This window comes from Zootoca vivipara, chromosome 12, assembly GCF_965207765.1.
Source record: "Zootoca vivipara chromosome 12, rZooViv2.hap1.1, whole genome shotgun sequence".
Lineage (NCBI taxonomy): Eukaryota > Metazoa > Chordata > Lepidosauria > Squamata > Lacertidae > Zootoca > Zootoca vivipara.
Window position 1 is genome coordinate 11,195,518 of NC_142595.1, and position 12,573 is coordinate 11,208,090.

General features: G+C 45.0%; 1 protein-coding gene across 2 annotated transcripts in view; it reads left to right on the top strand.

The window, feature by feature from the left end:
- The window catches only part of MAP3K3 (mitogen-activated protein kinase kinase kinase 3), a 43,138-nt gene extending 30,745 nt beyond the window's left edge, over positions 1-12,393 (top strand). Inside the window, exons 10-17 of one of the 2 annotated variants that reach the window (XM_088655908.1) lie at positions 3,035-3,102; positions 3,787-3,879; positions 4,354-4,545; positions 5,168-5,316; positions 5,940-6,071; positions 6,195-6,324; positions 6,511-6,688; positions 10,031-12,393. In XM_088655908.1, coding sequence (XP_088512034.1) covers positions 3,035-3,102; positions 3,787-3,879; positions 4,354-4,545; positions 5,168-5,316; positions 5,940-6,071; positions 6,195-6,324; positions 6,511-6,688; positions 10,031-10,070 — 982 coding nt within the window. In that variant the 3' untranslated portion in view covers positions 10,071-12,393. Of the gene's footprint in view, positions 1-3,034; positions 3,103-3,786; positions 3,880-4,353; positions 4,546-5,167; positions 5,317-5,939; positions 6,072-6,194; positions 6,325-6,510; positions 6,689-7,772; positions 8,162-10,030 lie in introns of those variants that run through there. The other variant, XM_035134412.3, reaches the window with a different exon arrangement.
- The last annotated feature ends 180 nt before the right edge of the window (positions 12,394-12,573 follow it).

The following is a 12,573-nucleotide window of genomic DNA, read 5'->3' on the forward strand; positions in this document are numbered from 1 at the left end:
CCAGGCAAAAGTCCGATCCAAAAGTGATGCATCTCTGGTGCCAACTGATGGAGGGGTCGTGGCGCGCCAGCCAGCTCATGCCCAAGACGATGGGGGGGTCTGAGATGGTGGTGACGTTGAATGCCAGTGTCTCTGAGTGCCTTCCCACCGTCATTTTCATGGGGGGGGGGTTGATGAGTGATGGCCCCTCCCAGCAGCTCTCTGCCGTCAATGGTCGCCACGTGCAGAGGAAAATCCAGCTGCAGAAGCTGGATCTGGTGCTCTTCTGCAAAGTTTCTCGAGAAGAAGTTCGCTGACGCCCCACTGTCAATTAGGGCGAGGACCGTCAGGGGATAGCCATTTGGGAGCGTGAGCGTCACTTCTAGAACCACTCCTGCTCTAGGAGGGGTGGGCTGGCTCTGCTCCTCTCTGTGCGGGTGGGTGGGCTGGGGCTGTTGTCTGCTGACTGTGCCTGGCTGCTGCCCCTTGTCTCCTGCAGCCAGGCTTTCCCGTTTCCCTGCTGTGGTGCTGCGTCAGTGGGGGAGGGCACAACCGTTCCCGCCTTTCCTTGCCACTCCCTGCGATGTGGGCAGTCTCTGACGAGATGCTGGGGGGAGTTGCAGAGAAAGCAATTCCCACCCCTTCCCTCCTTGCGTCTTGGCGCCGCTGGGGTTTGAAAAGCCCCCGCGCGCGCGCTATCAATCTGCATGGGTTCCTGGTCCTGGCTGGCCCCAGGCGTGGCTTGAAAGGGTTGTTGGGGGAGTGGCTTCTCCTGCGACCGTGGGAACCAAGCCCGCTTTGCGCGCGTTGCTTGCTTGTCGCTCCACCGGGATTCCTGTCTCACCCCCACCGCCAGAGCCGCTTTGCTCAGCTGATCCATATTACTGGGCTTTGGACCTCTCGAGAGCTCATCCTTCACCTCCTCATGCAACCCCAAGTAGAACGCCGCTTGCATTGGGGGTGACTCTAGTTCCCACCCCAATCTGTGCACCAGCATGGTGAATTTCGCCCAATACGCGCGAACTGTCATATTTCCTTGGCGTAAATTATGAAGTTCCTCCTTAGTCTGGTCCATATGACTATCGGACGAATACATCGTTTTCAAACCTTCTAGAAATAGTTTGACATTCTTCATGCAAGGATTCTTTGTTGCGATTAACGGTCTTAGCCACTCCCTGGCTGCCCCGGTAAGGTGCTCCACAATAAACGCTACCCTGTGCTCATCATCAGGGAACTCATCGTGGTGCAGCTCAAGAGCATACACAATCTCAGTCTCAAAGCCCTGATATTCCCTCGGGTCTCCATTGAACTTGCTTACTAGGGTCCCGGCTCTCCTTCCTGGCAGCACTTGGACTTGGGGTGCCCCTCCCGCCTTGTTTTTCTCTGCATCCAGCTTGTTTTGGAGGTCTACCGCCACCGCCCTTAATTCCTGCTCTCTTTCCTGTAGCGCTCTCACCTGTTCCGCAAGTTGTAGCCGGTCGTCCTGGACCTTCTTAGTCTCTTCTTTAGCTGCCTTCAATTCCCCCTGCGCCTGCAGCGACAGCTGCTGCAGTTCTTGCTGGGCTTTCTCCGCGATCTGCCGCCATCTCTCCGCCTCTGACACGCTCATCCCGGCAACTCCAAAGTAGCCCAAAAAAGATTCGGAGGTTGCTGTCACAGTGGCCGGAGTGGGCTACTTCAGAGTAACGACGCTACGCAGCTCTGCATTTTATTCTTTTATTGGTGCTGCGTATTTACAGTGCTGAAGTCATTGCTATTTACACGGAGTGATGTGGTCAGTTGGTTCCAGAACCTCCGAATGGCTTTTGGCGCGTCTTTCTCCAACACAAAAGCTTTGGCAGACCCATCCTCTTTCCCCTCCTCTTTCTGCGTAATTCCGGAGTTGGGGGGATGGGTCTCCCCCCCTTATTCGCCCCTTCCTGTCCCACCTGGGACCCTGGCTCCTCTACCTTGCCTGAGCCTCGGACACGACTTCCTGCTTCCCCATTGGAATCGGAACTCTCTCTGCTTTCCCCTGTGCTCGGGGATGGGCTTGAACTCAGGAGGGGAGGGACTTCGCGATATCCCCTGTCCCTCACAGTAACCAAATCAGGTTCTTTGATGACAAAAACCAGTGCAATGTGATAACCTATGACAAGGGGACTGCTAGCTATCCTGGACCTCTTGGCGGTTTTCAATATCAGATATCGTAGAGCTGGGGCATTTTGTTCAGGTGTGGCAAGGTATAGGGCAGGTGGCCAAGAGTCAGGAATGGATGCAGATTGTTTAGCTGAATACTTGCATTACTATAATGAGGAAAGCTGTATTTTGCCTAATGAGGGAGGAAACTGGACCATATATTTTTAAAAATGTAAAAGATACATTAAAATTAAAAATATATGCTAAAATATTTGGGGTGGGAATTTTACAGTTAGCTATGTGCCCTGGCTGAATTTTTCCAAAACTAATACCCTGTTTGTGGACGGGGGAACCCAACAGATTGTGTAAATTCTGTGTTCAGTTATGCATATGTTTAGATGCAGAAATCCCACAATACTACATTGGATGTGAATAAAGTATTGTAATTAACTCATGTTTAGGAACGCGGGTTGTGCTGTGGGTTAAACCACAGAGTCCTAGGGCGTGCAGAAGGTTGGCAGTTCGAATCCCCGTGACAGGGTGAGCTCCCGTTGTTCGGTCCCAGCTCCTGCCAACCTAGCAGTTTGAAAGCACGTCAAAGTGCAAGTAGATAAATAGGTACCACTTCAGCGGGAAGGTAAACGACATTTCTGTGTGCTGCTCTGGTTTGCCAGAAGCGGCTTAGTCATGCTGGCCACATGACCTGGAAGCTGTATGCCGGCTCTCACGGCCAATAACGCGAGATGAGCTCTGCAACCCCAGAGTCGGTCACGACTGGACCTAATGGTCAGGGGTTCCTTTACCTTTATCTTTAGGCTATCCAGCTTCCAGCTTCTTCCTAAGTCGTGAGAAGCCATCACATTAAGTTGTAACACAGGCCATTCTTAGCCCAGTTTATAGGTACAAATCTTAATTCTTTCTCCCCCCCCCCAAACAGCCTTTCCTATAGAAAAACCTGCATGTCCAGGGCTCAGAGTTTCCCAGACAACAGGCAGGATTTTTCAGGTATGTCTGTATAGTTTTTAAAATAATTATTTGAGCTGGTGGTTGTTGGCCGATAACAGGAGAAAGAAACTCCTACCTTGTTTCTCTGTTGTGTGTTTGCTGCTCCTAGTCAAGATTCTATATTCTCTTTTTGATTGCAGAAAGACATTGTGAAATGTGCAGACAACTTCTCTGTCACTTGCCAGCAGTTACCTGGCTTCCAGTCTAATCTAGGGTGGAAGATACTGATGTGGAGCCACATCTTGTTGGCCTCTCCCATTCCTTTGCCACTGATTGGTTGAATGTTGCTGGGTCAGGGAGAGAATTAACAGTTTTCAGGATACGTGCTTATGCATTGGTTTCTCTTCCCTCCTGAAACCACCGGGGGGGGGGGGGGTTTGACTGAAACTAAGAAACTTATTTTAACTACCAGAAGGGCAAAGATGAAAATAAGCTAATTAGTTATTCTGTGGGCTGCGTTTTGCAAACAGAGTGCTGTATGCCAACTGCCCTGCCATCTCAGTGGGAAAGGAGCTGGATTTCAGTGAACTGCATAGTTCATTGGGTTATAGAATTTAAGATTTAAACATATTTAGCGAACCTTTTCTTCCAGTCATGAGACTTGTGGATTTCCCTCCCATTTGGGTCATTCATCTGTGCATGTTCCATAAGTTAACTTGTTTTGCTTTGTCTCTCTCTATCCAGATCGTGAGAATCAAATCTATGACAAAGCAGAGAAAGGAGGGACCTACCCTCGGCGTTACCATGTCTCCATGCAGCACAAAGATTATAATGATGGTGGGTGTGCTTGCACTGCAAGAAAGCACCCTGCTTTTTATCTTAATAATAGGGTTGCCGTTTGACATCTCTCCCAAGGGGAACTATCTGCTTTTCCCTAGTTGCTAGGCCTCTCTCTGCTTCTCTGACTCAATTTTCTTGAAATTGCTTGGGAGAACTCTATGGAAGCAGAAGGGGTGACAAATACAAGTGAGAAGATGACTTTCCTTCCTTCTCTTTTCCTGTAGTTGAAAAGCTCAAGAAGAACAGAGAGAAACTCTGTTTCTTGCATGCGAACCACTGGTGAAGCAAGTTGTTGGCCTGTGCACTACAAGATTAATCCAGAGCAGAGTTGTCCAAAGCTTAGGTTTTTGCTAACTCAGAAGTCATGCCTGCAAAGGCTTTTTGCTCCATCCCCAGCCCTGATTCCCCACCCCCACCCTGTATCCAGACAGTTTTATTTGCAAACTTTTCTTTCATAACGTTTTCTAACAGGACGGAGGACGTTCCCACGTATTCGACGTCACCAGGGTAACCTCTTCACACTAGTGCCATCAAGCCGCTCCTTGAGCACCAATGGGGAGAACCTTGGCCTAGCAGTGCAGTATCTGGACCCCCGAGGGCGCCTACGGAGCGCGGACAGTGAGAATGCTCTCACTGTGCAAGAGAGGAACATTCCAACCAAATGTAAGCAGTCTGTTCCAGATATGCGAAATGCAGCACCAGACACTATTGTGCTTTCCAGTGCATTCAAGATGCACAAAAGGAAGCACTTGTTCAAATTGCTACAGGGGTTTGTGGTGGCCACTAACACAGGTGGCTTTTTAACAGATAAAATTGACTGTCAGTGGCTCTACACCCTGAGGGTTTGGAATAAAACTTCTGTTTACCAGGTACTAAGAATGAACAATAATATGAGATGCTGTATCTTGTCATGCTTATGAGCTTTCCTGGGGCTACTGATGAGATAGGGTGCGACGCTACATCGAACTGTTTGATGTTTAATATCAGTTCTTATAAACTGCAGGACGAAGAGAAATGTGTGAAAAGCTGATGTTGTGGTCCTAAAGGCCCATCAAGCAGAAGTCAAGATTTAAAAGCTCTATCATCAGAGCCAAACATTATATGCCACACCCTGAATCTTTGATAGGCGGCATCTCTAGCTTGGAGACTGGAATTATCTCCCTGGAGCTCTCATTCTTTTTAAAGCCATTTAGTAATGCAGGTATAAATAGCGTCTGTTGACGGGTGTAGAAGATTATTCTTGAGGATGACATTATAAACTGAGAATTCCTTCTGCATTTCGCAGCTCCAAGTGCCCCTGTTAATTGGCGGCGAGGGAAGCTCCTGGGACAAGGTGCATTTGGCCGTGTGTACTTGTGCTACGATGTGGATACAGCCAGAGAACTTGCAGCGAAACAGGTCCAGTTTGACCCAGACAGTCCTGAAACAAGCAAGGTACTTGAACGATAGCACTGGAAACACTGTCTAAAGTAAATGTTTGTATTTGGAAATACCATGCTAAGTAACAGACGTTCAAACAAAGCATGGTTTGTATACAGATATCATGGTTGCTTCTTTCCCAAATGCAATCCCACTGCACTCAACACTGCCAAATTATTTACAAAACTTCACCACGTCACCTTTCCCCTTTCCATTGGCTGGCACAAGTAACCAGCACCTTCCCTAAGTAGGCTGGAGAAGCCAAGCACCTGCCTCTTTACTGGTCTTTGACCCTTATTAATCAACTAATAGTAACCATTTTGTTAATCTGGTTGCCACCCTAATAGAAATAACTCAGAGTGGAAATTGTTAATAACTTCAAAGTAGTGGGAAAACTAACTTCTAGGCAAGTTCTTGCTAAGAACTTGTCACTGCTACCAAGTTCAAATGTGGTTCAGTAGTCGGCTGTCTGGACTTGAGTGAGGATCCTAGTATGAAAAAGTGTTTTATCCCACAGTTTTTCCCAGTTTGGACATAATGGGAAACTGATTTAACCACAACATCTTCCTCAATGGGGGAGCATGCAGGCACACATATTCTTAGCGCAATGAACTAACTGGCTCTCTTCATGCCTGCAGGAAGTGAGTGCTTTGGAGTGTGAAATTCAGCTGTTGAAGAACCTTCAGCATGAGCGCATTGTCCAGTATTATGGGTGCTTGAGGGACCGAGCAGAGAAGACCCTGAGCATATTCATGGAGTACATGCCAGGGGTAAGAATTGTGCTAGTCCTCTAGAAAGTGATTGCCGTCTGCTTCTGACCTGCAGTGGATTTGCAAGATTGTTTCCTTGTTGTTGAAGCCCTCTTCAATACCTTTCCTGCTTTTCCTGTGAAGGGTTCTGTCAAAGACCAGCTGAAGGCCTATGGTGCACTGACGGAAAATGTGACCCGGAAGTACACTCGGCAGATTCTTGAAGGAGTCTGTTACCTTCACAGCAACATGATTGTACATAGGGATATAAAGGGTAAGAGATGCCCACGTGACTTGAGCCAGTTCCCTCAACCTGGTCTCTTCCTCTTCTTGGCTCCCTTCTTCATATATTGACTGCTAATATGCTGCATGGTAAAGTTAGTGACAGACTTTGAATCACTGCTGCTTCTCTCTCCCTCTCCCTCTCCCTCTCCCTCCCTCCTTCCTTCCCCCTTCTCAGGAGCCAATATTCTCCGGGACTCTGCTGGCAATGTGAAGCTTGGGGACTTTGGGGCCAGCAAACGGCTACAGACAATCTGCATGTCTGGGACCGGCATCCGTTCTGTCACTGGCACGCCCTATTGGATGAGTCCAGAGGTGATCAGCGGGGAGGGTTACGGAAGAAAAGCTGACGTCTGGTGAGAAGTTGCTTTGTTCTGTTTGCTTGGTGCATATTTCTGGCCAGGATTTCTGTGCACCTGGAGTCCACAAGCTTTTAACCTTCTTACTAGGAGTACAAGGAACATTTCTGGAAAAGGGAAGTGACATTCTTGTCCAGAAAGCCCTGACTCAAATGACATACTTTGTTAGTCTTGCAGCTGCTTGTGTCTGCTCTGTGTTTGGGCAGGGACTGAGTTCACTTCCTAGCAAGGATTAATTTTATGTTGTAAAAGGTGGCTGAATGGCATACCCTCTGACCACTAACTCTAGATGTGTAAGGGTAGCTTTTCAGTGATAAGGGGCTGAACTTTTAGAACCAAGAGCAGTTTTTCCAACACCATTATCATTATGTATACGCCATCCTTTCTTCAATTAATCATGCCTTGAGAAGTGTTCTTCATGCTCAATTCTTTTCTCTCTTGCTAAGAGGCCAAACACCTGAGTGTCTACAAATGTGTCCTTTATTGCATATCTTCAAGGCTGGCATTTGGGCTGCCTCTTACTTTAAAAAAAAAAATATTAAAGCTTCTGTTGAGGCCACATCTGGAAGAGCTTCAGGCCATTCTTCTGTGCCCTTTTCTTTGAATTTCCAGGGCTGAACTCTGATAGAACTACCGTAACTTCTGTACATGTGTACTGTAGGAATAAAATGAGTTGTGAGTTCAGTGGATCTCCAGACAAAGCTATTTTTCCAGTTGAGTTATGTTGTAAGAACATTTGCCATTTTCTCTAGCTTCATTCAGAATTGAAAGTTAGTTCTGGTGTCGTTTGACATGGCCAAAGAGGTGAAGGCTTCTGAGTCACTTTCTTTTTCAGCTTCGTTTGATATTGGTTATCTATTCAGCCCTCCGTGTCCTGATCCTCCTAAATGATCCACAAAAGCTTATGCCCCAATTTATTTGTTAGTAAGGTGCCACAAGCTTCATTGCTGTTGTTTTTAGGTTGCAATTTATCTCGATTGTGCCCATTGTGTGGGTGTCACGGGAACTGCCACAAGAAACTCCTGCACTGCCTTTTGTTTTCTAATACAGATAATTGAATTCTGTGTTCTCCCATTCCTAGGAGCCTTGCCTGTACTGTTGTGGAGATGCTAACAGAGAAGCCACCCTGGGCAGAGTATGAAGCCATGGCAGCCATTTTCAAGATTGCCACACAGCCAACTAACCCCCAGCTGCCTTCCCACATTTCAGAAACTTGCCGGGACTTTATAAAGCGAATCTTTGTAGAAGCCCGGCAGAGACCCTCAGCTGAAGAGCTGCTTCAGCATCACTTTGCACAGCTCCCATACTGAATTGCCATCCCCAGAAACAGTTCTTCTTCCTTGGCTTTTAGCATTTTCTCCTTGTGAGGATGCTGTGCTGTGGCCCTTATCCGAGCAGCAGCTCCAAATAAATGCTGGCACAGCTGTCTTATTTGCCTAGAGAGGCAGTCAGTGTTTGAGGAGCAAGGCAGGGGTGTCAGTTGCTTTTATTTGGATAGATTCGTCTCTGGATTGATGCTTCTAGTAGCTGTGCAACCTACATCTGCATCTCTGTCCTTACCTGTGCTGCTGCCATGGAATGTTTGGTGGTATGCTTCCCACAAGCACATGAGCTGGGAGCGGCTTAGGAACCATCTCACTTGAATGTAGCTGTGTATCAGAAGCTGGTCCAAAGTGGAAGGGGGCTTGTGAGATCAGAACTTGTGATAGCTTCAGAAAGCTACAAGAGTGTGTTGGCTAGGATGCAGTATTTCGCAGTTCCCCAGGATTATGTCAAGTGCCACAGAGAACATGGACTCAGTTATTATATATAATAATAATTATATATTTTATTAAGTATTCAGCATCTGAAAGTGTTCAGAAAATATTGATTTAGAAGAATATGTGAATAGTATTGTTGTTTTTTATATAATGACAAACCCAAGGAGCTGGAGGCAGAGTTGTACTTTCTTTCTATTTGCCTTTTAACCCTCTCCTATCCACATTTCTGGACAATGAGAAGGGGGTTACAGTGGAACACAAGCACAACAAGGCCTACACAACAAATGGCCCCTGAATGAAATGAGGGAATTGAGCTTCATTTTGACAGGGCTGTCTGAAGGTGCAATTCAGGACTCTGTCTATGCAATAACTGTGCTAACAGAGGATTTATTATCTGGCACAAAGATCAGCATCCTAAGATTCAGTATTTTTAACTTTTATTTATTTTAATTTAATTCTTTTCAAAGCAAGTTTCTGGTCTTCATAGCTGCAGAGAAACTCTAAATGTCGAGGGTTTGAGAGGTGCCTGTTGACTTCTACTTAGAAGTCACAGGAGGCTGAGAAGTCACAGGAGGCTGAGCAGGATACAGCAGTTGTGGCATGTGCTTAGTGCCCTTGCACAAAGAGCAAAAGCCAAATAAAGCATCAAAAACAAGAATATATACAGATTTTTACTTTATTTGCATAATTTATTGAGATCGTGGAATGTGACATTTTTATGGATGGTTTTGGCACAGATCACATGCTAGATATAGACAGGGGTTGCTGTAGAATAGCTATTGCTTGCAACTGATGAAATAGCCCTGCATTGGGAGTTTCATACAGCTGGCCTATTATGCAGCAGTTAATAGCTTTCTTATGAAAATGCTGTTCCTTTGAGACTTCAGGTTCTTCTATATCTGTTAGATGTCTTCTTCCACCCAGGTATTTTCTGGAGAACAGCCGCTGGTGCCATTACTCAGTTTTTTGCCAGTCCTTCAAACCAAAGACATTTCCAGTGCTGCCAAGATCTTATTTCAGGGAAAGGTGAAAGACTGCTGCTAAGCCTAATAAATACATTTGTATTAAAAATAGTTTTATAAATGGAAGACACGTGCCTGAGCAGCACAGGCGAGGAAGATATTTATGCAAAAGCTGTACTTGTGATTGTGTTTTCATAGAGTCATCTAATCTAGCAGTTGTGTGAAACAAAGGGACAAGGCCTGATTTCAAATGCTGAATTATCTTTTGGCTAGGAATCCTGGGGATTTTTAAAGGGGAACTCATGACAAACTTACGGTAATTGCAGGCAATCTAAGCAGTATCCTCTTTCAACTAACTGTTTAGTGGCCAACGGAAATTTGCTTGTTTTGCTGTATAAAACTTCGGACTGGGAACAGATGCAATCAGACAGGGCCCATGTAACATAAGGACCTGTTCACATTCCAGAAATGTTCACTTCAAAAATGCACTTCCTAGGATAGCTGAACAATTTGACCAATGTGTTGTGCTGCAAAAATAATGTGTACTTCTATTGTGTCATGCTTCCAATCACCTCTTAGCCTTTAAAAGAGGTAAAAATTATCCTTCCTCTTTCCAGCCAAGAATCATTTACAACAGGCACGCTGACACCATCTTAGGGTAGCCAGCTGTTTTCATCTCTGCAAAGTTGAGGATTGCTACCATCTCTCAGCTTTTTACAGGACTACAGATGTTTACTTAAATCACAAGCTGGCAGCCTACCAGCTTGACATGTTGGTTAACAGCCAGAACTAGGCAATGCTTCCAGTGGAGCTGCAGCAGTGTATTTGAAGCGGAATGCAGTCATGTGAATAAAATGTAGCAAAGGTAAGAGTTCTTTCCTTGTAGCAGTGATAAGGTGTTAATGTAGCTTCTCTGCTCTGTTTAAGGCTGGCGTGTCCCTGACCACTGGTCCTGTTAGCTAGGGATGATGGGAGTTGTTGTCCCAAAACAGCTGGAGGGCCAAGTTTGGCCATGCCTGGTTTAAGGCTTCCACAGTGCTACTTTTAAGACTGGATGCTGCTTTCTGATGGGGAATCCAGGATTTAAGGAAGTACGTAGTGTGATTTGTTCCTTTCAGATAATGGAGGTTCAAAAAACCTGCAGTGATTTTCTCCCCCACCCCCTTTATCTCACCTGCCAACATGTTTGTAGGACTTGAAGAGAGGCCTGAAATGTTTGTTGTCCTGAAACATGCCCACTCTCAGCCCAAACTGTGGTCTGTGTATCCTGTGACTTGGCAAATGCCCAGCAGCAGGCTCTCCCTCCACCTGTCTCCAATAATGTGATTATGTTGGCTGGGCTCCCCCTTTGTATGATAGACTCCAGTATCAGAGCCTCTGATTAAGCCTAAGAAATAAGCCAAAGCATTACTTGTATGGTCAGCAATGCACTTTTACAAATGTGTGTATATCATTCCTTATTTGTTATGCTTTTTACATCATGTAAACAAATGATGGTGCCTCTTATCTTTTTTATTTATGCTGTATTTGTTGATTTTTATAGATATGTATAGCAACTGTTATGGGAGGGGAAAGAAATTGACACCTTCATGAATTTTAAAAGTGAGGAGAGAAGCAGCTGGTTTTGCAGAAAATTTGAATATAGTTTTATAACAAAATGTGTTAAGCCAAAATACCTCTTTGTTTCCTCACGCGCCTCACGAATCTTGAATTCGTTTCATAGAAATAGCATAGATCCCAGTAATAAAATATCTGGAATGGGTTGTTTTATGAGCAATCTATCCATAGGTCTTGTCCAGGAGACCTGGTTAGGTTTATTTCAAATCTGATTAAATAGTTGCAGCGCACAGTGTCACCAGTGTTAAGTCTTACTTAAGTTACTGGATGGGCACATCCATTTGCATAACCTTTATTGGATTCTTCAACCTGGATTTGACATTGGCTTGTTGCATATGGATTGATTTACTACTCAAACAATTTAGAAGGATTGATTTGTCCCTAAAATTGCAGTTAAATCAATTACAAAAAATGGCCAGTAACTCTTCAACCATTTCCAGTAAGAAAGTAAATTCCTTCTATAGTATAAAGCCCCATTAATCTGTTCATGCTCATTTTCAAGCACTTTGTGGCCCCCTGATACTTTCATTTGCACTTTTGCTTTCAGTAAGTTTCTTGTCCCCATGGGTGCAGATGAGAAAACAGGTTGCTGAAGGATAAATTGCAAATTTTCCCAGATGGAATTGTAACCATATGTGAGGAAAGAAAATAATGGTGTTTTGGGCTTGGCGTGACGATTCTGTATCCTCCAGGTTCACCCTCTTAATGTTCTGCTAAACAGGATTATTCTGTCTTGGTTACTGTGGGTGTGAATGATTCAAACACATCTTAAAATAGCTTCTTGCATTGGAGGAAGCTACCATTGCCAGACAGCCTTTATTTCTTCTCTTATTGGCCTTTAGAACAACAGCTGCATTCTTGGATGTGTGATATGGGGGCTATTCTAATATCTGATTTCAGGGTAAAGTTTTAGAGAAGAATATACCATTATTACATTATAGTCCAAAGCAGTTGAAAGGAAGTCCTACTGACTTTTGCAGCATTTCCTTTACCAAGATTGCTGCCTCTACAGCACAGCAGCATGATTGTGAAATTGCCATGTGGAGACTAGAAGATTGCACATTTTGCTTCTCAATCTGCTGGTTTGCAATCCAGAGTATTCCCTATAGATTTAAATAGTCTGCATTGGAATAAGTGGTTTGATTTATTGAAACCTAAATATTTTAAACAAGTGGACCATGTGTGCCTCATAAGCCAGCAGCAGCATTGTGAAGTTTATCAACTGAACCTGGAGTGTACAGAAGACCTTGAACCACTTGTGTCTTTCTGTTTTTATAAATATCTATACTGACCGGGGCTTGCAGTGCAAAGCCGGGCCAAAGTATAACTTTTATTTACAATAAAATAACATTTTTGGCTAGTATTGTTTTGTAAGTACCTCTCTGTTGTTGTTTGGATGCTTGCATTATTTAGAGGCAGCTAAAAGGTCTCTGCTCTTGTCTATATGGCAAGGAGTTCCCTCCACCATCAACCTTCCTCAGGCCTTCCAACTTTATCATGGTATATGCCAGGGATCCCCAAACTAAGGCCCGGGGGCCAGATG